The sequence below is a fragment of the Xiphophorus hellerii genome, chromosome 2 (assembly GCF_003331165.1).
Source record: "Xiphophorus hellerii strain 12219 chromosome 2, Xiphophorus_hellerii-4.1, whole genome shotgun sequence".
Classification (NCBI taxonomy): Eukaryota; Metazoa; Chordata; class Actinopteri; order Cyprinodontiformes; family Poeciliidae; genus Xiphophorus; species Xiphophorus hellerii.
Window position 1 is genome coordinate 21,743,610 of NC_045673.1, and position 23,669 is coordinate 21,767,278.

Genomic DNA, 23,669 nt, shown 5'->3' on the forward strand with positions numbered 1-23,669 from the left:
TGCTATTAACACCTTTACAGTAAAGCAGGTCAAAACTAGTAAAAAATGGATAAATGGTTTTGTTGGGTGAAGTAAAGTCAGGGTAATCCACGAACAGTGCTTTGGGGAATTAAATACTTTTAGGTAGTGTTTTATATCGTACTTTCACTTTTGCTTGAATGATATTATAAAGTATTGCTACTCTTACTTGAGTAGAAATGAAGAACAAACATGTTTTAACCAAAAATGCATCAGACACAAACCAACAGTTTATCTTAAAGTGAGACTGCAGTCTACAAACTGTTATTTTCAGTCTTTTCTGTTTTATATATATATATATATATATATATATATACAGTACAGACCAAAAGTTTGGACACACCTTTTAATTCAATGAGTTTCCTTTATTTTCATGACTATTGACATTGTAGATTCACACTGAAGGCATCAAAACTATGAATAACACATGTGGAAATATGCACTAAACAAAAAAGTGTAAAACAACTGAAAACACCCCTTATATTCTAGTTTCTTCAAAGTAGCAACCTTTTGCTGTGATTACTGCTTTGCACACACTCTGCATTTTCTTGATGAGCTTCAAGAGGTAGTCACCTGAAATGGTTTTCACTTCATAGGTGTGCCCTGTCAGGTTAATAAGTGGGATTTCTTGCCTTATAAATAGTCATGAAAATAAAGAAAACCCATTGAATTAGAAAGGTGTGTCCAAACTTTTGGTCTGTACTGTATATATATAAATATAAAAGTGTTTCTTCTGCCTAAATTTTTTAATTATGTTATTTATTTTTGTAATATTTTTTCATTTAAAAAAAACAGCATTTATGTTTAGGTTTTCGTCTGTTTCTCTTTGTCTACTCTTTTGAGTCATTTCTTGGATGGCTGCTTTTTTTTTTACTTTTACTTGAGTAAACAAAATACACTGAATTAGCGCTACTCTTACCTCAGTACAACTTTTGGCTACATTACCTACTTCGGTTCTGACGCTTGGAAAAATAAATCACCAGATTTTTTTTGTCCCGTTGTAATTGCGGCAGCTTGAAGCCAACGAGGCGTTCCTGAAGGCATCACAACGCTACCGGTGATGTCAGTTCACGGACGGTAGGAGTTTCCGCCAGCGTGTGTGCCGACAGAGAGTAGGCCCACTGCTGGCCGTCGAGGAGGGGAGGAAACGTGTGTTTACACAGACGGCTAACTGCCTGGGGAATCGTAGGGGAGAGGAAGTCAGCCGGCTCTGCGTCTGCCTGCTCCAACTTCCTGCTCAGAAAAAGAAAAAGCCCAGGATCCGATTTCAGTCCAGCACAACCGTGCAGACCAGGAGTCAGCATGGAAAAACAAGGGATCACGCAGTCTTCGACGTAAAGTTTCGCGGAGTGAAGAGACCCAGCCGGAGATCGCAGGTAAAGTGAATCAAAACTGGCGTTTCTTGACACAAAAGGGGTCTTTGTTGGCTATCGGGAGGTCTGCAGAGACGGGAACAATGCAGAGTGAGAAGTTCCAGCGGTGCTTATTGCCCACTTTATTAGAAAGTGTCGCGGCTACGAGCTTCTGCTTCTTGGTGAACTTCCTTTAGAAATACTTTTCTAAGAGTTTCAGGCTGTGAAAGTAGAGATTCGAGTCGGACACGGTGCCTTCTTCCGGTCCGAGCAACATCTTGAAAATGAGTCAGTGGGGCAGGAGGATGAAGCAGACCTCCGTGGGTGAATACATACACCCTCTGGAGGCTCTCTAAAGTGGAGCTCGGGACTTGACTCTCCTAAAGACCTCCACGGCGCTCCGGGAAGCTTTTCAGAGGGTTTCTGACTGCGTTTTTCCACCGACTGTGAACAGGAAGAGAGCAGATTTGGTCATGGCCAAGTAATGTCTGCATACACCATCTAATCTCATTAGGAGTTTCCGTTCAGCCAACACACTGCGTGGCTTTGTGTTCACTGAGAAAGACCTCTTCTTCATCCGAGCATCAGCAGCAGGACTCCTCATCTTCACCTCCTCCTCCCCCCCAAAAACCCCAGCAGAGATGTTCCTAGAAAGAGCAGCAACATGTCTCCAGATCTCCAGGCTCGCTCTAGGTTAGCACCATTCTCTTATAGATCACTGTGTCAGTCATGTTGTGAGGCTTGTGCATCAGGAAGTGCAGCATCTTCGGCCCTACAGGCGTTTCAGCTCGCTGGCCCTGAACGAACAAGCTTCACTTTGTCTTTGTCTAACAGCCACAGTGAAGTCCAGGTTCAGAGCAGGTCACTGGGTGGACCTGAGAAGACGGGACAATGATATGATCTTTTGACCTCCTCCCTCTGGGATTGGAGTGGGAAGTGTGGCCGGATCGGGGAAATGCACCCCTGCTGTGAGATCCCCTCACCTCACCATTTGTCCTTGGAAGTAGAATAGGAGGAAGTCCTGACTTTGACAGGTTTGTGGTTTCACATGGCAGACAGGAGACTCTGGGGCAACGCTTGTGTCGGAAAACCGGTCCCAGTCCTATTTGGACGGTGAAGAAAAAAAAAAGCTTCTCTCTTGTCACAGTTTTTCACTTGTTGCTTCTCAGATAGCATAATTGTTAAATCAATCTGTGTAAACAGTGCCTTTTTAACATTTTGGCATCTTATAACCTCAAACTCCAGTGCATTTTGCAGGACCTTAAATGAATAGAACTGTGGAAAGGTTGTCAGGTTTAAAGTTGTCAATAGTCTATTGACCTGAAGAAGAAAGGCGAGACTGAAGGTCTGAATTACTTTCTCTTTAAACACCATCCACACGGTGAAAAATGGTGGTGGCACCATCATGCTGTGTGAATGGGGTTCCTCAACAGGGATAGGGAAGCTGGTTAGAGTTGATGGGAAGATTGACGAAGGCTGAACAAAGACTCAAGATCCAGCTGGACGACTCAAAACACCCGGCCGTAGCTGCAATGGAACGGTCTATAGGTGAAAGCTCATTCATGTGTTAGAATGGCCTAATCAAAGTTCCTAGTCTCTAAATGTGTCAAGCTGGTAAAGAAATACCCTGAAATACATACCATTATTCAGCTGAATTACAATCCATTATCAATACACCAGTTTATTATTTTCTTATAAACCCCAAACATATTTACTCTGTAACACAAAACCAATCGATCCTCTGTTGCTTATCTGCTAACAAACTGATCATTTGAGCTCCACATTTGTGAGAACTAGATCAAAAACAAAAAAAAAGCAAAATGGATGCAGGATTTTTAATGCGGTCGTGTTGTTGGGGACAGAAAGCTCCTAGTCGGCAGACAGGAGCTCGGAGGCTGCACATTCCTCCATTAAAGGAATAACCCACCCTGGGCCCGTCATGCTTCCTGTGGAGAGAGGGCCAGGTTGAACCGCAGCATATTTCTGGCTTGAGCTGTTGTTCCTGCTTGTATTTTTTTTCTCTCCCCTGCTGCTGCTGCTACATTACACCATATTCTTTTACACACACTGTTCTATTCATGACGGCCTGCGCTCAGACGGGCCCGTCCCCCCCCCCCAGACACACACACACACACACACACACACACAAGATTCAGTCTGCATGCGGCTAAGCCGTGTTGGCAGGAATACATTTGAATCAGAAAGTGAGAGTGATGCGAGTGAAAGTGTTGCCTTCCGCTGGCTGCAGGTATGGACAGCGCCATCACCCTGTGGCAGTTCCTGCTGCAGCTGCTGCTCGACCAGAGCCACAAGCACCTGATTTGCTGGACGTCCACGGACGGCGAGTTCAAGCTCCTCAAGTCGGAGGAGGTGGCCAAGCTGTGGGGGCTGCGCAAGAACAAGACCAACATGAACTACGACAAGCTGAGCAGAGCCCTGCGCTACTACTACGACAAGGTTATTCCAGCCAATCATGAGCCGCTTACCTCTTCCTATGCAACAGTCTGACTAATTGTTCCCCTGCAGTTTTTTTTCCTTTCTTTTTTAGCTGAAAATTGCATTAAAAGATGGTAGTTTCTAGAAAATACTCTTTACTTCCTACTTCCTATTAGGTTGCATTCACACCATTCCTGTTTAGTCTGCTTTAATCCAACTCTATTTCGTTTTCTTGGAAAGTTTGATTCGTTTGAATGCGTAATCGTACTCTGATGCAGATCTGGTCCATCTATAAAGGTGTTTTCACACCTGATAGTCCGGGAGACTCGGTTCGATTTGGGACCAAAATTGCAACATTTGTTGCATTTTCACTTTTGCACTACGCTGTGTAAAACAATTTAAATCGTTTGAAAAACCCGTTTGGTGCAAATGGACCCTTGGTCACCAATTGAACCGAGTCTACCGAACTATCGACTGATGCAGTTGACGCTGTAATGAAACTTCAGCCACTTTCTCTTCATTGTTGCTAATGTTTGTGTTGCAGAACATCATCAAAAAGGTGATCGGCCAGAAGTTTGTCTATAAGTTTGTGTCCTTTCCTGAGATCCTGAAGATGGATCCGCAGGCGGTGGAGATGGGCTTAGCCTCTGGAAGGTTTCCCCTCCAAGAGGGAGACGCGCCTGAGCTGGACGTGGAGACGGAAGAGGAGGAGGACAGTGAGGAGGAGGTCCAAAGGAGGACCCTCGCAGCCTTGGGGGCACAGCAGTGCCAAAGGGACTACCTCCACTCAGGCCTCTACTCGTCCTTCAGAATTAGCTCCTTGCACAGGAGCCTGCGCGAGCGCCAGGACGAGCCGCGCTCCGTCATCCGCTTCGGTGCCAACACCGGCGGGAGGAGCTCCCCTCCCTCCGTCAAGTCAGAATCCTACGCCTCCCCCACGGCATCCAGACTCCCCTCGCACTCCCACTCTCCGTCCTCCTCGCCGCACACCCAGCCCAGACGAAGCTGGAGCCCCGCCGACGAGGAAGAGGACTCGGAGGACTCGGACCAGAACCCTCAGCCGCTCAATCTCTCCTCTGGGCACAGGGAGCGAGCCCTGCAGCCTCCTGAGAAGAGGAGCAGCAGCAGTGGGAGGAGTAGCAGCGGGGACCAAGGGGATGAACTTCCACCCAAAAGCAAAAAGCCGAAAGCTTTGGAGATCTCCAGCCCGTCCCTGCTCCTGGCGGGGAGCGACATCGGCTCCATCGCCCTCAACAGCCCGGCGCTGCCGTCCGGCTCCCTCACTCCTGCCTTCTTCACCGCACAGGTGAGGCGCTTATCTCAGTCACGCACAGCTATCTTAAAAAGTCCCATCAGGAAGCCCAATGTGTGGGAAAAAAAGCAACACCATTTCCTTGTTTCTAGATGCGAGTCACTGGCTTAAGAATGATGGGAAAACCCTGAGTCTGTTACGTTAGACTCCTAAGGTGTTTTCCACCCTCAAGGGGATCAAATGCTCAGACAGAAGTGACACAAGCAGCTACAACATTAAACCCACGGACAGGTGAAGCAAACGGAACAGTCAGCGGATCGAAACTGAATCCCTCTAAATCGTTCCAGACCAAAGGTCCCGCTTCCTGTCAGTCACTTTAGATGAAGCTAAACATAGTCAGAAAGGTGTTTTGATGATGCGGCTGCTGAGTGTTGTATGAGGTGAACCGGGCTCTGAATCTACCTTCACCTCTAACATGCCACAACATGTTGCCACACCCTTCTCTTTCCCACTCTCCGCACCAGTAGTCAAACCGGATTCTGTCACTTTCTTCCAGCCGAAAGCGGTCCAGCTCATAAATCACGAAAACACAAGAAAGCGGTTCCCGTCTTAACGGATGTTCTGATCAAACTTTTCCTGGCTCATATCCATTTCCAGGTTTTCGCTGAAGTCCGCCCTGCTAATTCCAGTTTTGACGGACCTAGGAGAGAAAATAAATGCTGCAGATGTGAATTTAGCACAAAATGAAATGATTTACTAGGTTATTACCTTGTACTATCAAAGGGATTTTCCTCCAACATAAAAAAGTGCATCATAGCACATTTTGTGTTCATAGATCAAAGTTTACGGGAGTTCGTAGTATTCATGCATTTAATGACTAAGAAAAAATGTCAGATTTTTCAGTGTTGGACCCAGCTGAAAGCATTTACAGCCAACTAATCCCTGAGAGCAGCAGATCTTTGCAGTGCTTTAAGAGTCCTTAATAGATCCAGATTACACTCATTCACCACAAGCTATTTTTTATTTTTATTTTCCTTTGCTGTTCTATTTTCGTCGCTAAAACCTCTCAGTAGATAAAAGGAATTGAAACAAAAATTAAAAAAAATGTTCGCTTACAAAATGTCATAATTTAAGTAGTACAATTTATTAAGCTATTTGATATATATATATATCAAATACCATAAATAAATTTTAAAATAAAATTTATCAAACTATTGTACAGGTTAATCCAAGTTCATTAAATAACATGCTTAAATTTATCAAGTAGATTAAATATGACTTGTATTATAAAGTTAGTTAAATATAATATGATATTTACTAGGTAGGTATAAATGTAATTCATTAAGTAAATACAAACTAATTTAAAAAATGTAATTTATTTAAATGGGATTCTTAAGTTATTAAGTTGGTTAAAATGAGTTTTAGATGAGTCAGAAAAGGTATTTTATAAGTATTTTATAAATTTACTGTGTCTGATTTGTCGCCATATTTAGGATTTTTCAGACTGCAAAAAATCGGCATCGGCCTAAATCGTAATCGGCAGGTCAGAAAATTGCAATCGGTGCACCTGTAGTTAAAAATAATTAATAAGAAGAAGAATCTCATTGAATATTCTGACAACCTGTTTTTTCCCAGAAAAAAGGGAAGCAATTTTGCATGGTGACATAAATGTTGACACCAACACAGATTGATTTAACGACCGTTTGTCCTATTTTTTTTTTTTTTTTTTTTTCAAAGAGGTGTGTAATATGCTTCTTAGAAAATGCTGTGCTACAGGTAAGGAGCCCTTGTAGCAACAGGTCTGTTGCTGAGTCAAATATCAGTCACATTTTCATTTAAAATGTCAGCTAGCTCATAAATAATGGAAACCTACTAAATTAGCTGCCTCATGACCCGACAAGTCACTCTATGATGCTCATGTTCTCTATATTTGTTGAAGGTGGCACACTTTTGGATTGTGGCAAAAATCCAGACTCGGTTCTGCATCAGCTAATATTTGATCATCCGTTTTAAATAACAACGTATTTACTTTGGAGGCCTTTTTTTTTTTCAAAGATCATGCAACACCGGCATTAAGAAAGGTATTAATAGTTTTCCAGCCCGCTGTCTGTTTACGGGTGGAGGAAATCAGAGGAAAAACAAGCAGTTTACTGAAATCTTCAGCAAGTGGGGCTGTAAAAGAGCAGAGGGGGGTGGAGGGGTGGTCCCTAAGCGATGCCATATGCTCCAATAATTCCATTAATAATGGGAGCAGGGCTGGGTCCGTCCTCTGCAGCTCTGGCTCACGTCGCTGAGGTGACACAGGGAGAGAAGTGTGTGTGTGTGTGTGTAGGGGGGGAGGGGAATAGATGTAGAAATTGATTTCATATGTTTTCTTTCTTAAGGATCAATGCCCCCCACTACCCCCCAAAAGCCCCCTGTATTCAGGAGGAGAAACCACAGACTTCCTTCCTGCTCCCTCAGTTTGTTTTTCCAAACGCCAAAGCGCATCCATTTACCGTTTCAGCATGTTTCACATTACTGAAACCTCTCAGAGCAACGTTGTCCCAACTCCGTTTCCCCTTCAGTCTTGGGGAAAACTTTTTTTTTTTTTAAATTATTTTTATTTACCGGTCTTATCCCTCATACGTTTTGGACTTCTCGCTCACAGACTCCGTCGGGTTTGCTGCTGGCTCACAGTCCGCTGCTGTCGGGGATCCACTTCTGGAGCAGCCTGAGCCCCGTCGCCCCGCTCAGCCCCGCCCGGCTGCAGGGCCACGGCTCCCTCTTCCAGGTAAGAGCTGCGGCGCGTGTGGGTGTGGCGCCGATAAGCGGAAGATAAAAGGGGCCAAAAGTAGCAGAAGAGAACAACAGAAGGTGCAACACAGAGAGTAATTATTTACTGGAAGTTCTTAAAAAAACAGACAAAGGAGGAAGTGGCATGCTGGTAAAACACGTGCTTCTGCAAAAAAAAAAAAAAAAAAAAGTTGGTTAAGATTTTGCTTTTCAGCAGAACTTTGATTATAAATGCTTTTTAAAAAGAAGATTTCCAGTACGTTTTATTTTTTGTTATTTGCAAAGCGGCACACACCGAGAGTTGAGAGACATGCTCAGACTTTGGAAGCGGGTCTTGCAGAGGTGTCCTGTTTCAGAGCTTGTGAGAGGGAGAGGAAATCCTGTGAATACTTCCTGTTTGAGCCCAGGGGAGCCAGGCTGAACAGGGTGGACTGGTTTGAGAGCTGCTCCTCATTTATGAAACACACACACACACACACCCACACACACCGAAGACACCATCTCTTCAGGCAAACACAGATATAACACGGTGGACAATGTTTTGAACAAATAATACACAAACCCCTCATTCTGATGTGGAGCTTTAGGGTTACCGAGACGAAAAGGAAGAGGAACAATAAATTAAAAATTAAAGAGGAAGGAAAAAAAAAAAAAAAAACAGGAAAGCAGAGCAGTGACAATGCTGCAGTTCCTTACCGGAAAGCAGCCACCCGCTAACTCTCAGCCTCGTCTCTCTCTTCCCTCCGCAGTTCCCCAGCCTAATCAACGGACACATGCCTGTCCCCCTCCCAAACCTGGAAGGAACACCCTCCTCCCTGCTCCTGTCCCCCGCCACCCACAAATCCTGATCCAGGGACTGTGAAAGAAAGAAAGAAAGAAAGAAAAAAAAAAAAAAAACACCGAGCATCATCGTTTAAAGTTTCTCAGTTGTCTGTTTGCGGTCGAATTCATGTTCAAATTCAGCTTAAAAAAAACCCAACAAAAACAATAAAGAGACGTGACCTCACTCCTTTTTGCACTTGAGTTGCTCCAGATTCTAGTTGTTGAAAGCACTTGGTAAAAAGCCATACAGCAGGACGTCAGAGACGTCTGTGGTAGAGGAACAACACATTTTATCCACGGACAGGCTCATTCTCTGCAGAAACTTTTTTTGTTTGTTTGTTTTTTTAATCTTGTACAAACATTATTTTTCTCCTCTTTACAAGGTGAAACTGCTGGTTTCACCAATGTGGTAATGTAATGTATGCACTATGCTTTCCTGATAGTACCAGCTGTGCCTTATTGTCTATTTGTTGTTTTTTTTTTTTACTTTATTACAAAATCTTTTAAATGAAGACGAGATTTCTGATCAATACAAAATTTGTAACAGTTATGTACTTTTTTTAATACTGGACTTGGCATACAGTTATGCATTCTGTATATGTTTTGTATTGTAAAAAATGTCATTTCCAATAAATAAGGCATTGAATGCGTGAAAACGTAAGGTTTTTATTTTATTTTAACAGCCTTCTGAAAGTATTCATTCTCTGTTGTCCTACATAGAGATTTTAGGCAATAATTAGGAATTGGAAGGAAAATGAAACATGGTTTGCAACTTTTCCTTTTTTTTTTTACATGTAAAATATGAGAAGTCTAACATGCGTCTCTGAACTAGATTAAATTAATCTAGTTAAAATCATTTGAAGGGTCTGAATCAGTCCAGTACTGATTAAGGTACTGGACAATCTTCTGAACTAGATTAAATTAATCTAGTTCAGAAGAAAACTGCTTGCAGGGCCGGCCCAAGCCTCCATGGGGCCCTAAGCGAAATGTGGTTTTGGGGTCCTCTAGTTCTGTTAACAACATGGACTGGCTGCAATCAGCAGCCCGATCATTAGATCATTCACACACCTGCTATAAACCTACTGCATCTCTGACAGTGCCGTTTACATTATATACATGTATAATATAGGACACATTTATTGGCCAACTGATTTATCCACCAGTTGATTTCTGGGCGCCGATTTCCTTAATTTGGGGGGATTGTGATCGGCCGATACTTAAATGTGAAGCCCATCTTAATCCCTTACCTGATCTTCATCAGCAAAGGTTTATAAATCATCTCTGTCCTCTTCTGCTCTGCAGTGAGAGGTTTGACTGACAGACCGGCCCACCAGGTCGGGTCTGAACGTTTACACTTAACAATATTCAGCCCACTGTTGCCAACTCAGTGACTTCCTTGCTATATTTAGCGACATTTCAGACAAAAAAAAAAATTCAAATCAACCAAAATCAAAATCAGCAGAACAGGCTTTTTAAAGATCGATAACCAGGGATCGGCCAGAAAACTGCAATCGGTGCAGCTCTACACACATATTCATGACATTCTTTGATTAAATTAAATTCTCTTAAGCGTTACTCCAATAGCTAAAAAATGTAATTTATACCAGGTGAGTCTTTCTCCGCTGAGAATGTGGACCGGTACCGGTACTGGACTGATTCAGAGCCTTCAAAAGATTTTAACAGAAGTTTCACATAACTTAGAAGTTGATGTAAAAATAATGTTTGTTTAGCCACAAAATGATTATGCAAACAACAAATCCGCAACTACAGCATAGAGCAGCTAATTGATGTAGCAGCCATGTAGCCTGATGTAGAAACATTTTGCTAGACAATGTCAAACATTGAGAAGTTTTAATTGTTATCAAACGGCGTTTTGAAGCTAAAAATACCTCAGAAATATACAGAGATCATAAACTCAGTTTCACACAAACACAAAGACGCTAGCATAAATGTTTGGCTGTTGAACTGGACGTTCCAGGTCGCTATCAAGCTAATTTTCTATTAGCAGCTTCACTTTTTTATATTCTTCCTCTTTCTTTTCTCCCTCCCTGAAGAATAAGTCCTTTTTTGAGACATTGTTTTGCTAACTTAACTTCTGACCGGAGCTTTGGACGTTTGGATGCAGCTTTGCACCGGCAAAGTGTGCGGTACCTACCGCGGCCACCAGGGGCCCCCAAGAGCAATTTTCTTTTTTCTTTTTATCCATAAAATAATGATTTCTACATACATTATCAAATATATATTATTGTAAAACCAAATCTCGTTATAGTGAAATTGTGTGTTTTTGATATTATAATGACATAGAAATTACTACTAGAAAAAAAAATAAATCAGCTCCACTGAGGCAACCCCTTAGTGGCCCCGGGGCCCTACCCGGCTGCTTAGTTTACTTTGCCTTGGGCCGGCCCTGACTGCTTGTGTTGGGTTCTACTCGGGGCGTCAGATTAAAAGAGGCAGAATAAAAACTGCATGTCAGACTTTGTAGTTCTATTACAAAAAATCCCATTAAAATACATGTTTGCACTTTAAAAAATAAAAAAATCAGCTCTTGTTCAACATTTTGCTTCGTACAGCGTGCCTGGACCCTGGACGGCTATTGAGAAGCTAATGCTAATGTTTGGCCGCTAACGTTTAGCCGTGACGCTATGAAGCTTACCGGAAATAGACTGCGCTGTAAACAACCGTCCTCCACTGCCACGAGAAAGGGCAAGGTCGAACAAGATGATAACTCAATATTTGAAGAATGTGACCATCGTGGCCTGAACAGCTTCGTTTACTTCCACCGCCGTCATTGGTAAAACTACAATTTTTTTTTTTTTTTTAGTTTAGGAATGTTTTATGTTGCAGATTATTTCATCTATCACAGCTTCACACAGAGGAGTAAAACTCGTTTTCATTTTGGGCCATTTTGAGATCCTGGATGTCATTAAATGGCCGGTTGTGCAAACATATATCCATAAAAACCCTTAAACTTAAAATATTAATAAATTACTGTTTCTGCAATAGATAAGTTCTTAAAATCAAACAATACTTAATGTCTTTTCACATTAATCGGACCCTTCATTTCGTGATTGTTTTTTGTGATTTTTTGCAAACAGAATCACATTTTTGTGATATTTTACTTTTTTTTTTTTAAAAAAGGAATTTCGCAATTTTTGCACTTATGGGTAATGATACATGTGACTTTGTAACTCAAATTATCAATGGGCTCTTTGCACCTGCCGCGCTGACGTCACAACCGCATGAGCAAATGCGGCTCTCTTTTTTCCGCTTTGAGTTACCATGACAGCTAGAAAAGACAAAGTCTTATTTCAGAAGCAAATAAAACAATACTATGAACATTGCTGTCTTCCTAATATAATGGGCTTTTAAGTTTTCATGGATTTCCAAACGATCCTGAATTAAGAAGACGATGGCTTGTAAATATTCGTCGCTACCAGTTAAAGCTAACGCAGCACAGCAAAGTTTACAGCCTTCACTTCACTCATGATCAGCTTCTTCAGCCTAAAGACGAAGGTAAAGGAGCCTCCTGTGTTATTTCCATGGAATCACTTCTGTATTCAGCCTGATAGAGAGTTTATGGGAACCAGAGAGCAGACCAGAGCCAGACAGCCGAGCTACTGATCTGCCTGTACACACTGCTGTAAACACCGTGCTGCTTCACAAGAAGCATGCAAAACTAATAAAGCAAAATAACACAGAGACCTTAAGGAACACGGACAGATTTATCTAAAAGCAACAACTTTGAACCTGAACAGTCTGCTGAACTAGAACTCCGACACCAGAGCTGCTCTATTGTTAAGCTATGGGCTTGTTGTTCCTCAGGCTTCAGAAGCAAAAAGCCTGAACTGTAAAATCCGTTACTTGGTCTCTGACACTAACGACAATAAACCACATAATATACTTGAACATAAGGTAAAAACATTGTCCGTTAATGAATGATGAAAAATGTTTAGATACTTAAATAGCACATTTTTACAAGAAAAATGTCTAGCATAAGCTAAAGCTAATGTTAGCCACAAAGTTTAAAGAAAGTAAAACTCACCTTCGTATCTGTGTATAACGAGGCGAACATCTTAAAACCTTTCTCCAGCTTATTGTCGGGGCTTCGGATGGATGTACATCATTAATTGTTACCTTGGACAAGCCCTGCAAACACCCAGTGTAAAGAGCCTTTTTCAATAGATCGGAAAAGATTGAGCCGCTTTTCCCAGAAAGCGGAAGCTGAGCCATTACGACTGTGTACCAGGGCCATTGTAAAAAGGCAATTTTTAGATAAAGGTCTGAAATTTTCCACAAAAAAAACAACAACAAGTACATTTATGGTTATAACGTCAAAGATTTGTTAGAAAAAACTCAGAATTGTTAGATAAATCCTAGAAATGTTTTAGAAAAACAACAAAATTTCTAAACTTGAAAAGTCAAAACATTTTGTGGAAAAAACGCATTTAAAAAGAAAATAAATTGCAATTGATTTTGTAGATTTTTCTCTACAAAATAAATGGTAAAATGGCAATGGTAAAACTACAAGCGAGTACAATTCTAAGCAAATTGACGTCATTGCTCACAACTTCTTCTGTTTGCTGATTGGCTAGCTTGAAAGCTCAGACTGAGCCGTGAGGAGAGTTTCAAACTAGCAGCATTTCGTACGAAAGCAATAGTTAAGTACGATGGAGGAAGGTGGGAAATTACACGGAGTATGAACACTTCTCGGGGAAACAGAAGCTGATGTAAAAGACAAAAACAAGACATTTGTTTAAACTTTAAATTTAATTTGTTTTACTCTGAAAAAAAAAAAAACCCTCAAAAATGGGAATCATCTCCAACAAAATCCCACACTTGTTATTCATTATTCACAAATAAAGTTAAAGAATATCATACAAAACATCTGTTGTAACACTGGCAGACGAACGATGAGACTGAGGGGGAGGCAGAACTAGAGATGGCGTCTTCCTGTTTCAGGAGTTCACTAGCTGTGGCATGCAACATATAGATGGAGCTGAGAAAGAAAAAAAAAATTACATGTCCCCCAGAAAAAAGCAAAACATTGAGGTGTTTCAACGAGGATTTCTTCCAGTAATGCCCGTTAGCATTTTCTTTATCCCTACTTTTGTCTCATTGGTCATGACCGCGAGCATCCTAGGACGCAACCTGCACTTTGCAGCTCGGGTATCATCTTCCCGTCAGGACGAAAGTTATCACTTGTCATACGAGACCTGGCTTTGAAAGCCTTCAGAGCAAGTGGTCGCCGATGATTTATGCAGCACCGTTTATAACAGACAGAACATTTTGACCTTCCTCCGAGTTGCTACAGAAACATTGCTGTCTGCAGGACAGCACAACAAGGAGCTTTCAAGGTGGGAGTGAACATGTTAACAGTGAGCAAAAAAAAAAAAAGAAAAAGAAAACTAAAAAAACAACAACTAAAATTCAAAAATATATCACTTCAAAGCTCAAAAAAGAAAAAAAGTTAAAAATCTATACAAATGGCATGTATTCATTAAAGTGACTGAGCCAGTTAAATTCTAAACAGTAGTTTGACTTAGCAGCAAATTCAATAAATATAAATGTACAGTAAATAACGTCTCTTATTGGAGCCAGGCTTGGCTGAACCTGGGAGAAGGATGGAGGGATGGGGGTGGGAAGGAGTCGTACTGTGGACAGGTAGCTTTTCAAAGTATTTTGAGGGGAGGAAGGAAGAGGAGTGATGAAGATGATTAAAACACATTCATTCATCCATCCATCCATCTTGAACTGATCTGTCTTCAAGGAGGTCCTTCTCATCAAAAAAAAAAAAGTAAAACCACAGTCCGGTCCGGAGTTTTTAAAACAGCATGCTTTGTCTCCTGTTCTTCCCATTGCCTGGTGGAGAAAAGAGAGGAAAAACACGGATTAGAACCATTTAGTTTCTGTGATTTAAAATAAATGGTTTTAAAGCCAGATGCGGGATTTCCTGAAGGTGAGTGTCTAAACTAATACAAAAAAATAATCAGAATAAACATAAAACAAAGCAACATGTTGCATTTTCTTGTTAGCATACGCAAAGGTTTGTGGGTAATGAGTCAGTTTAGGGCTTGAAGCCATTTCACACGGCGGTCAGGCTACTTTAACACAATGTGGAGACTCGGGGATTTTTATAACCACCGTTGACCAATCCACAGTTACATTTTCTAGTTGCAATATGTAACTATGGATTAATGAATATAAATAAATCCAGTAGGATTAGCAGTACTTCAGTGCACCATTTGGTTTTTAATTCACGTAGTATCCCACTGACAAACAGGATATTCCTTCAGGAAGCTGAAACATAATTTGTATGTTACTGATCTCCACTGATTATTAGTCTGATAGCAACTCCATTTTACTTCTATATTAAATAAGTGCTAATAACATTAGCACATAGACTGCATAAAGTATGAGGAAAGAAATAATGTCAGAATAGTAGCTTGAATTTAAATTTGAAAAGATGTGACAGAAGAGTTTACACCCTCACAGATTTGATCTATCTTCGCTTTTTTTGTCACATATTCCAGATTTCCAAAATGAAATATTAACTTTACACCTTAGATGTTGTTCTGGGTTTTTGTTACCTCCCAAATGAGTTGCTTTTTCCCCCACATTCAGTCGTTTTGTTAGGTCAGCCACTGCTATGAAGGTTCTTTCTTTTTCTCCACTTGTGGGTAATGACTCCAGTGGGTAGTTTGAGTCCCAAAACCTTAAAATGTCTTTGTAGCCATTTTCAGACTTGATGTCAATGAGTTTGTTTTTCCTCCTGCTTTTGAATTTCTTCAGATCAGGACATGATGTGTTGCTTTTTCAGGCCTGTTAGTCAGGCAGAGTAAGTGTTTTGCTGATTGGACGTGAGGCGGTAATCGAACCATTGTAAGGAATGTGAAACTGAACCTGAGCTTTGCTGGAAAATGATATCAACCTAAATAATATTTGTGTTAAACTGCACAACTCTATGGTTGTTGTGTTGGTAAAATATATTTTATTCCAAAGATTTTTTCACTATAGTTGCATGCCAATTAGAAATTATTACATTCATACAATGTAATGTACTGGAACCCTTATTAAGTACTCGTCACAGTTGTTATTGTGCCAATACCTTCTTGGAAACCTAAATGCTTTTATTTTCAAGGCTTTATGTAAGTAAATAAATGAATAATAAGTGAGTTTGTGGTCAATTCATCCCTTTGCAGGTTTGTTCCCCTCCTAAACAGACCACTTTACAGTTTACTTAAGGTCATTTATCGCGGTAGTTTGGTAATAAATGCTAGAAATATTTTTGTTTTGCTTGAATTTAAAAAGACAAATTCTATTGCAAACCATCATCAGTGACTGTGGCTCTGATTCCCATTGACTGATATGAAATATGAACCAAAACAACTTGCAAAAGTGTTCACACCTCTTAAATTTTTCATATTTTGCAACTACAAATGCTAGTATTTGTGTGTATTTGTGTCAGATTTTGTGTAATTTAATGTCAGTATAAAGACAGCTGTTCTTTAAAGAACAAAGAGAACCATGACGACCAAGACCGTCATGGTGCTAAAGACCGTCTGTGGTGTAAAATCCCTAAAGTGAAACAGGGTGGTGGCAGCATCATGCTGTGGGGAATGCACAAATAAGTATTGTGATGGGAAGAGACAGAGTGCTGCTTCCTAAAGGTAAACGTGTTATGGGCTACAAAAACACATGCCTCACTGAAGATAATATTTTAATAAAAAAATGCAGCCTTATCCCATCATCCTCACTTTACAATCGTGTACCATGTTCTACTTCAAAATCCAAATAAAACACATTACAGTTCACGGTTATAGCACAAAACAAATAAATAAATACTTCTGCCAGGCAGAATCCCATGGCTCCTCTGAGCATCTCACCTGATTCTGCATGCGAGGAGCTCCGGTAGCCGGGGTCTCGCTGCAGCTGCACCTCCTTCAGTGTGAATATGGACATGTCTGCAGATGAGACACAGTCTGTCACCTTTCGGTATAAAAGCTCAGACCGATCCCCTCCGCTCTCTGGAAGAGCTCGTGAGCTGTGTACCTCCCTGGCTGCATTTCTGCATCACAATGCGATTACTCACTCTCTGGCAGCGTGTGCACGCGCGGCCCGAGGGTCCTGAAGTACGGCTGCCTCATTGCTTCATCGGCAGAGATCCTCTTTTTGGATTCGTACTGAAATTTGGGACAAAGGGTTGGCTTACGGTTATTAAAGAACAGCTTAAGACGGCATAAGAATCACTGCAAAAAAAACCCGCAACATCTTACCAAATATTTTTTGTCCGGTTTCTACTGCAAATATCTTAGTACGCTTTAATTAAGACAACTTACAAGTAACTTTTCAGCCAGAAACACAAGCTTGTTTTAAGACAATAATTACTTAATATTGATGAAAAATACTAGTTATAAGTAAAGTCTGGGGAAAATGTGTCGTTCCACTGACAGATGATTTCACTTATACTTTTTCAACAATATTAAGAAATTATTGACTTAAACTCCTAACTGGTACTGAAAAGTTACTTGTACTTTAGTATGTTTGAAATAAGACGACACTAAGATATTTGACTGAAAATACTTTTTGTGTTCTTTGCAGTGACTTTAACAAAAATATTATCCTAATAGTAATCTGCTCTGCTGTTAGCATTGCACCATTTCTGTCAGGTAGTTAGTGACTCACTTTTAGGAATGAAGACAGCAGGTCGATTCCATCGTTATCCAGCCTGCATGGAAAGGGGGAAGAGGGGGGATGGGAGAGAAGAGGGGCGTGGGGTCAGTAAGGTGGGGTGACTCACAGATGCTGGCGGCCGTAAGGAAGGAAACTCGGCCAAACAGAGTCAACTATTCCACAGGATTTCCTTACAGGAAGTGGCAAAGCACACACACTCCTAGCTAAACAACCCAGCTACACGAACGTCTACCATTTAAACTGCTTTCAGTGAGCTCTACCGCTGTACCTCGGCATCACGACAAATACTTGCTCATTCCCACTTTCAATAAGAGGACTGCCAGAAATAAGCGGGAGGTTATGTTAGTGTGAAGGTTGTTAAAAAAATAAACCCTCATATGAAGGATGCAGTGCAAAACACAAAATCTTACCAAGTATCTTTGGTCTGGTTTCTAGTGCAAATATCTTAGTACCCTTGAAATAAGACAAAACTAACTTAAAAGTAATTTTTCAGCAATAAATAAGAGCTTGCTTTAACTCAATAACTCCTTAAATATGAATGAAAAAGTACTAATTAAATAATCTGACTTTTGTCCTATGTCATAAATTAAAATGTCTTGTTCCACTGGCAGATTATTTCACTAACTAGTACTTTTTTCATCAATATTAAGGAATTACTGACTTAAAACAAGCTTCTACATCTTGCTGAAGAGTTACTTGCAAGGTATTTTCGTCTTATTTCAAGTGCATTCAAGATACTTGCACTAAAACTAGATCAAAAATACTTGGTAATATTTGGTGTTTTTGCAGTGTAACAGAGAATGAATATCTGTCCTACCTGGGAGCATGATTGATTAGCGGCTGTGGCTTGTACTTGGAGAACTTGTAGGACCTGAACTCATCAATGGAGGATATTCCAGGCCAGCTGTCTTCTGTAGGAGTGCCTGTGTGGGGACATTTAATCAGAGTCAGGCTTCACTGCGCCAGCTGGAGGGGCTTTTTCATGCACTTAAAGTGTGTGTGTTTGTGGTGAAGGGGTTTACATGCCATGGTTGATGCGATTAAAGGCTCATGTTCAAAAAGTTTGTTTGTTTTTATTCCCCCGTCACCAGGGGGCAGCACTGACCTAACAGTCTGAAGATGAGATGCAGCTCGTCCTCCACTGTGGAACCGGGGAACAGGGGCCTGCCGGCAGCCATCTCGTAGAATATGCAGCCCACTCCCCTGAAAGGTCGACAGATGGTGGAGAGGGGTCACCAAGAGACGACCGAGTTCAACTTTCACCGACGTTCGGTGTCGGGTTCCCCAGAGCAGGGCATTCAGAGGCTGCTTTCAATTCGTCACTCATAAAACTCACACAGCGTCAAAGCGTCGGTGAACTCTTTAGCCTTTAAAAGTATTCTACACCTTTCCATGTTTTGTCAAGTAAGAAACAAACAAAAAAAAAACTCTTTCCATAGGATCTCTGGAGGAACTGTAGATCAATTTTAGTGATTAAAACAAAACAGTTTATCAGTGCAGATCCAGTCATATGCCTAGACAGCGATACAAAAAACATTTAGCAGCAATATGAAGTACCTTTAACCCCTTTATCTAAATTATTCTTCATTTCTGGCTTCCATGCAAAGCACTAAGCATGGCAGAAACTTTTGACCATCTCACCATGACTATGCTACTGTACCACATGGTGGTGGTGACCTAATAGTAAGGTTTACCTGACTGGCACACAAATAAACCTTACAGGTTTAGACTAAAGCTTACTAAAGTATTAACTCATGGGTGTTGAACACAAATGGAGAAAAAAACAAAAACTTTTCACTCTTTTTCTTCAGATTTAGTGAAAAAAAAAAAAAAAAGTTAAATTTCACAAACATTTCATAATTTGAGTTGGGCAATAAAAAGTACATTATACTTTGTGGTTCAAATGTAATAAAATGTGACAAAGTTCAAAGTACTTTTATGAGAAAACAATAAAATGAGAGGAGGCATCACACCTCTGTTTGCACACAGACCAGACTGAATCTGTGTAGAGGGAAATCTCCCTGTTTTAGAAATCTATCAGCCCTTTCCTCCACAGTGCAGACATATGGAAGTAGAGACTCTCTCCCCGCAGAGTGAGGCCCACTCACCACATGTCTATCTGCGTGGAGTATTCAGAGGAGCCCAGCAGAACGTCCGGAGGCCGATACCAAAGCGTCACCACCTCGTTGGAGTACGTCTTAGTGGGCACGGACTTGGCCCTCGCCAGGCCTGTGTAGAGCACGTAAAAAAAAAATTAAAATCAGAACAACCACACAGAAAATTCCTCAATTAAAAAGTCAGGTAGAGAATTGGGTTATTTTTTTCACAATAAAAAAACAGAAGATGTGATTACGGCGTTGGACCTCACCAAAGTCGGCCAGTTTGAGCTCTCCTCTGTCGTTGATGAGCAGATTCTGGGGCTTCAGGTCTCTGTGGAGAACTTTCCGTCTGTGACAGTAAGCCAACCCTCTCAGGATCTGGTACAAAAAAATCTACAGGAAGAAACTTCTGTGATTAATAAGACAAACACGTCACAGAAAATCATCCAATTAAAAGCCCGTGAGTGCATTGTAAATTGCTACTCCATCCAACAATCTAAGTTTTGCCGACTTTGGTCAGAAAAGTATTAAAATCTTTAACATTTTGCACTGATTATTCCAGTGTCTACACTTTGCCACCAGGGGGCACACAAGCAGTGTTTCTTAAACCAACACCAGCAGACAAAAAAAAACAATCTTGACAGTTCATTGAGGCAGCTGGGCCGGCAGGCTCACCTTAACGTTCTGCATGCTCAGGATGTTCCCGCAGTCATCCATGTACTGCTTAAGGTCTTTGTCCTAGAAAAGAGAGCGAGGCCGTTAGAGCGGAGAGGTGAGGAGCTCATGAACTGCAACAGTTGGTAAACTAACCGCCTCCCCCAGACTCTGCATAAGGTCATGAATAATAAACGTTAAGAAATGCATAAATTTTAGCATCCGCGATGCGAGGAAGGCGCGAGTCGAGAGCAAGGTGACAGCGAAGGTGAAGGCAGCCTCACCAGGTATTCGAAGACCAGGGTGAGCGACTTGTCCGTGTGGACGATGTCGTGCAAAGTGACGATGTTGGCGTGTTTCAGGTCCTTCAGTAGAGACACTAAGATGATAAAAGAGAAGAGGATGTGATCTCATCCAACAAAGAAAAACAGTAAGCAAATTTAAGACGAGACTAAATGCTATTTCTGACCTAGTATGGATGTTCTTTGTGGTTTTAAGACTGTTAAGGGTTAAAATTACAATGATTCAATTTAAGAACTAAGTCTTCTCCTAATTTTTCTAAAGAAATATGTGGGTATTCTCATGTCTTGCCTCTGCTGAGGATCTTTGCCCAGGGAGCAGGTGCTGGGCTAAAGCAAATCAGCAAACTGTCTTGATGCGAAACACGGATAAATGTAGTTTTTTGCAATTCCACCCAGTTTATTGTACACAGACAAAGCTTGTAGAAGACGTTGCTAAGTAATGTTGCAACTAATGACTGAAGCTGCGCAACAAGCTCCCTTGCAACAGTCACTGTAGTTTCAACAGTTTGCAAAATCACAAAGGCGAAGGACTGCCTGGATGCAATATTTTGTTGGCTGTAACATTTCAGGCGCCATGAATTCAAGCTCCGCTAGAACCTAATTTAGGTCCTAGCGATAGAGATGCTGAAAGATGCTTTTATAAGTCAACTAAGCTCCAGTTCCTGCTGTCTGGATGTTTTACCCACACATTTCTTTAAGAAAGTCCTGCCTGTTATTGCTGCTGATCTGATCCAAATAGTAAACTCATTGCTCTCATCGGGCGTTTTCCCCCAGGCTCTGAAAACAGCAGTAATCAAACCACTTATAAAAAAGAACAATCTGGACAAATCACTAATGCAGAATTACAGGCCGATCTCCAACCTCCCATTCATCAGCAAAGTTATTGAAAAAGCTGTGTGTAAACAATTAACTAGCTTCCTAACTATAACCAACCGCTTTGACTCCTTCCAGTCTGGCTTTCGTGCTCACCACAGCACAGAGACCGCCCTCGTAAAAGTGTTCAATGACATCCATATAAATACGGACTGTGGGAGAACCACAGTGCTGGTTCTGTTGGACCTCAGTGCAGCTTTTGAGACTGTTGACCACGACATATTACTGAATCGACTGGAGAGTTGGGTCGGACTCTCCGGTCCAGTGCTTAACTGGTTTGAATCCTACATAAAGAACAGCGATTTCTTTGTTTCAATTGGAAACTTCTCATCAAAGAGGTCAAAGGTCACATGTGGGGTACCCCAAGGTTCAATCCTAGGACCCCTTTTATTCAATATTTATATGCTCCCACTAGTTCAGGTTATAACAGGAAATAATATTAGCTACCATAACTATGCAGATGACACACAGCTCTACATTACGATGCCACCAGGTGACCTTTGACCCCATCCAATCACTGAACAGATGCTTAGAACAGATAAATGTGTGGATGTGCCAAAACTTTCTCCAGAGGAACAGAAACAAATAAAGACAGTTACAAAATTGGCCTTCTATCACCTGAAGAACAATAGAGCACTTATGTCTCAGCCAGATCTAAAGAAACGCATCCATACGTTTATCTTCAGTCGTATTGATTATTGCAACAGCGTCTTCACAGGTCTGTCCAATAAATTAATCAAACAGCTGCAGCTGATCCAGAATGCTGCTGCTCACGTTCTCACTAAAACCAGGAAGATAGAGCACATAACACCAGTTTTAAAGTCCCTCCACTGGCTCCCTGTAGCTCAAAGAATAGACTTTAAAATACTGTTGTTAGTTTATAAATCACTGAACGGCTTAGCACCACAATACATTAAAGATCTGCTGTTATTGTATCAACCTTCCAGACCTCTCAGGTCTTCTGGTTCTGGTTCTGCTCTGCATCCCCAGAACCAGAACCAAATGAGGAGAAACAGCTTTCAGCATCTATGCACCACAAATCTGGAACAAACTTCCAGAAGACTGTAAAACTGCTGAAACACTGACTTCTTTTAAATCTCGACTAAAAACCCACCTGGTTAGGATTGTATTTGAAACGTAATCAATTACAAATTTATTGATGACATTGGACTTAATGTCATGTTTTGATTGTTGATTCTATGTTGCAGGACTTTGTGTTTTTGTGTTTGTTATGATGTAAAGCACTTTGAAATGCCTTGCTGCTGAAATGTGCAGAGAAAAAAAAGGAAATATTACACAACATGTGGATGATTTAAAGATTTCATTAAATTAGGCAACTAGCAAGGTTTGAACACTATTTCCACAGTAAAATTCAAGCACTTTTCAAGTGTTTCCAAGGTAAGTTTTCAAACTTTTCCACTACCACATTTTAGAGCTAAAAACGATACAAATGAACTAAAACAGATGGTCTCAGTTCACTATTATACATCATTTATTACTATTAAAAATAAATTGTGATGATATTCTACATTTTACAGCAGGGACAAAGTAAAATGTCACAAATATTTATGTTTTGAAATGTCTCACACTACATACCTTATTTGTCTGAGAAAAGAAATCTCTAACAAATGATTTGTGGTATATTTTTCCCAAAAAAAAAAAAAAAAATTTCCTTGCTGAAGAAAAGCAACCCCAGAGCATGATGCTGCCTCCACTGTGCTTTACAGTAGGGAAGATGTGTTAAAGGTAGGGCCTTCCTGTCAAACGTAGCATTTAGTGCGTAGGTTAAGAAGTCTAAAATCTAAAGCCGCATTTAGCATTAAATTTGCTACTTTGCAGCAAAATGCCTTTGGCTGCTTGTTGCTGTACGCCCAAGTCTTCCCACCTTCTCTGATAGCCGTGCACGGGGCCCCCTCCTCGTGCTCCAGTCTGATCTCCTTCAGCGCCACCAGGTTGTCCGTCAGCTTGCTCCTCCCCTTGAAAACCGTTGCATACGTTCCCTGGAGAGCAGGAGGAGAGGAGGATGATCAAAAAGGCCTCAGAGCTGCTGGACAGAAGCAGCATCAGGTTAAAAACTTTATATCTGACCACACGTTCAGCTTTTCAGCTCGCATCTTTATGTATATCTTAAAGTATTAAATGAGAAATTAAGCAAGCAAAGAAGAAAGCAAAAAATCCAGAAAATAGAAAGAAAGAAAGAATGAAGAGAGGGAGCTGTGTTGGTTTTATCAGTCAAAATGAGATCGTTAGCGCCCGGGTGACAAGAGGAGAGACGTCTAGCATACCTCCCCCAGTTTGTCCAGTTTGATGTACGTCTCCAGCTTCCCGAACCCGATTTCTGACTGGAGGAAAGAAGAGGACAAACAAGATTAATGTGGGAAGCATCTTTATA

The 23,669-nt window shown here is 41.1% G+C and overlaps 2 protein-coding genes across 3 annotated transcripts in view; one reads left to right on the forward strand and one right to left on the reverse strand.

Moving 5' to 3' along the window:
* Positions 1-1,054: 1,054 nt before the first annotated feature.
* On the forward strand, positions 1,055-9,311 carry LOC116707602 (ETS domain-containing protein Elk-3-like). The gene is made up of 5 exons (XM_032545018.1): positions 1,055-1,394; positions 3,619-3,827; positions 4,351-5,112; positions 7,709-7,831; positions 8,583-9,311. The coding sequence occupies exons 2-5, from the start codon at positions 3,621-3,623 to the stop codon at positions 8,679-8,681; spliced, it is 1,191 nt and encodes a 396-aa protein (XP_032400909.1). The 5' UTR covers positions 1,055-1,394; positions 3,619-3,620; the 3' UTR covers positions 8,682-9,311.
* A 4,095-nt stretch (positions 9,312-13,406) lies between these two features.
* The window catches only part of LOC116736537 (cyclin-dependent kinase 17-like), a 35,833-nt gene continuing 25,570 nt past the window's right edge, over positions 13,407-23,669 (reverse strand). For both annotated transcript variants that reach the window (XM_032589033.1, XM_032589038.1), the window contains exons 6-17: positions 23,563-23,619; positions 23,163-23,277; positions 20,387-20,481; positions 20,124-20,186; positions 19,718-19,841; positions 19,458-19,578; positions 18,455-18,552; positions 18,167-18,272; positions 17,341-17,383; positions 16,748-16,838; positions 16,542-16,619; positions 13,407-14,517 (exon numbers count right to left, since the gene is read on the reverse strand). In XM_032589033.1, the coding sequence (XP_032444924.1) occupies positions 14,480-14,517; positions 16,542-16,619; positions 16,748-16,838; positions 17,341-17,383; positions 18,167-18,272; positions 18,455-18,552; positions 19,458-19,578; positions 19,718-19,841; positions 20,124-20,186; positions 20,387-20,481; positions 23,163-23,277; positions 23,563-23,619 (1,029 nt within the window). In that variant the 3' untranslated portion in view covers positions 13,407-14,479. The remainder of the gene's footprint in view (positions 14,518-16,541; positions 16,620-16,747; positions 16,839-17,340; positions 17,384-18,166; positions 18,273-18,454; positions 18,553-19,457; positions 19,579-19,717; positions 19,842-20,123; positions 20,187-20,386; positions 20,482-23,162; positions 23,278-23,562; positions 23,620-23,669) is intronic.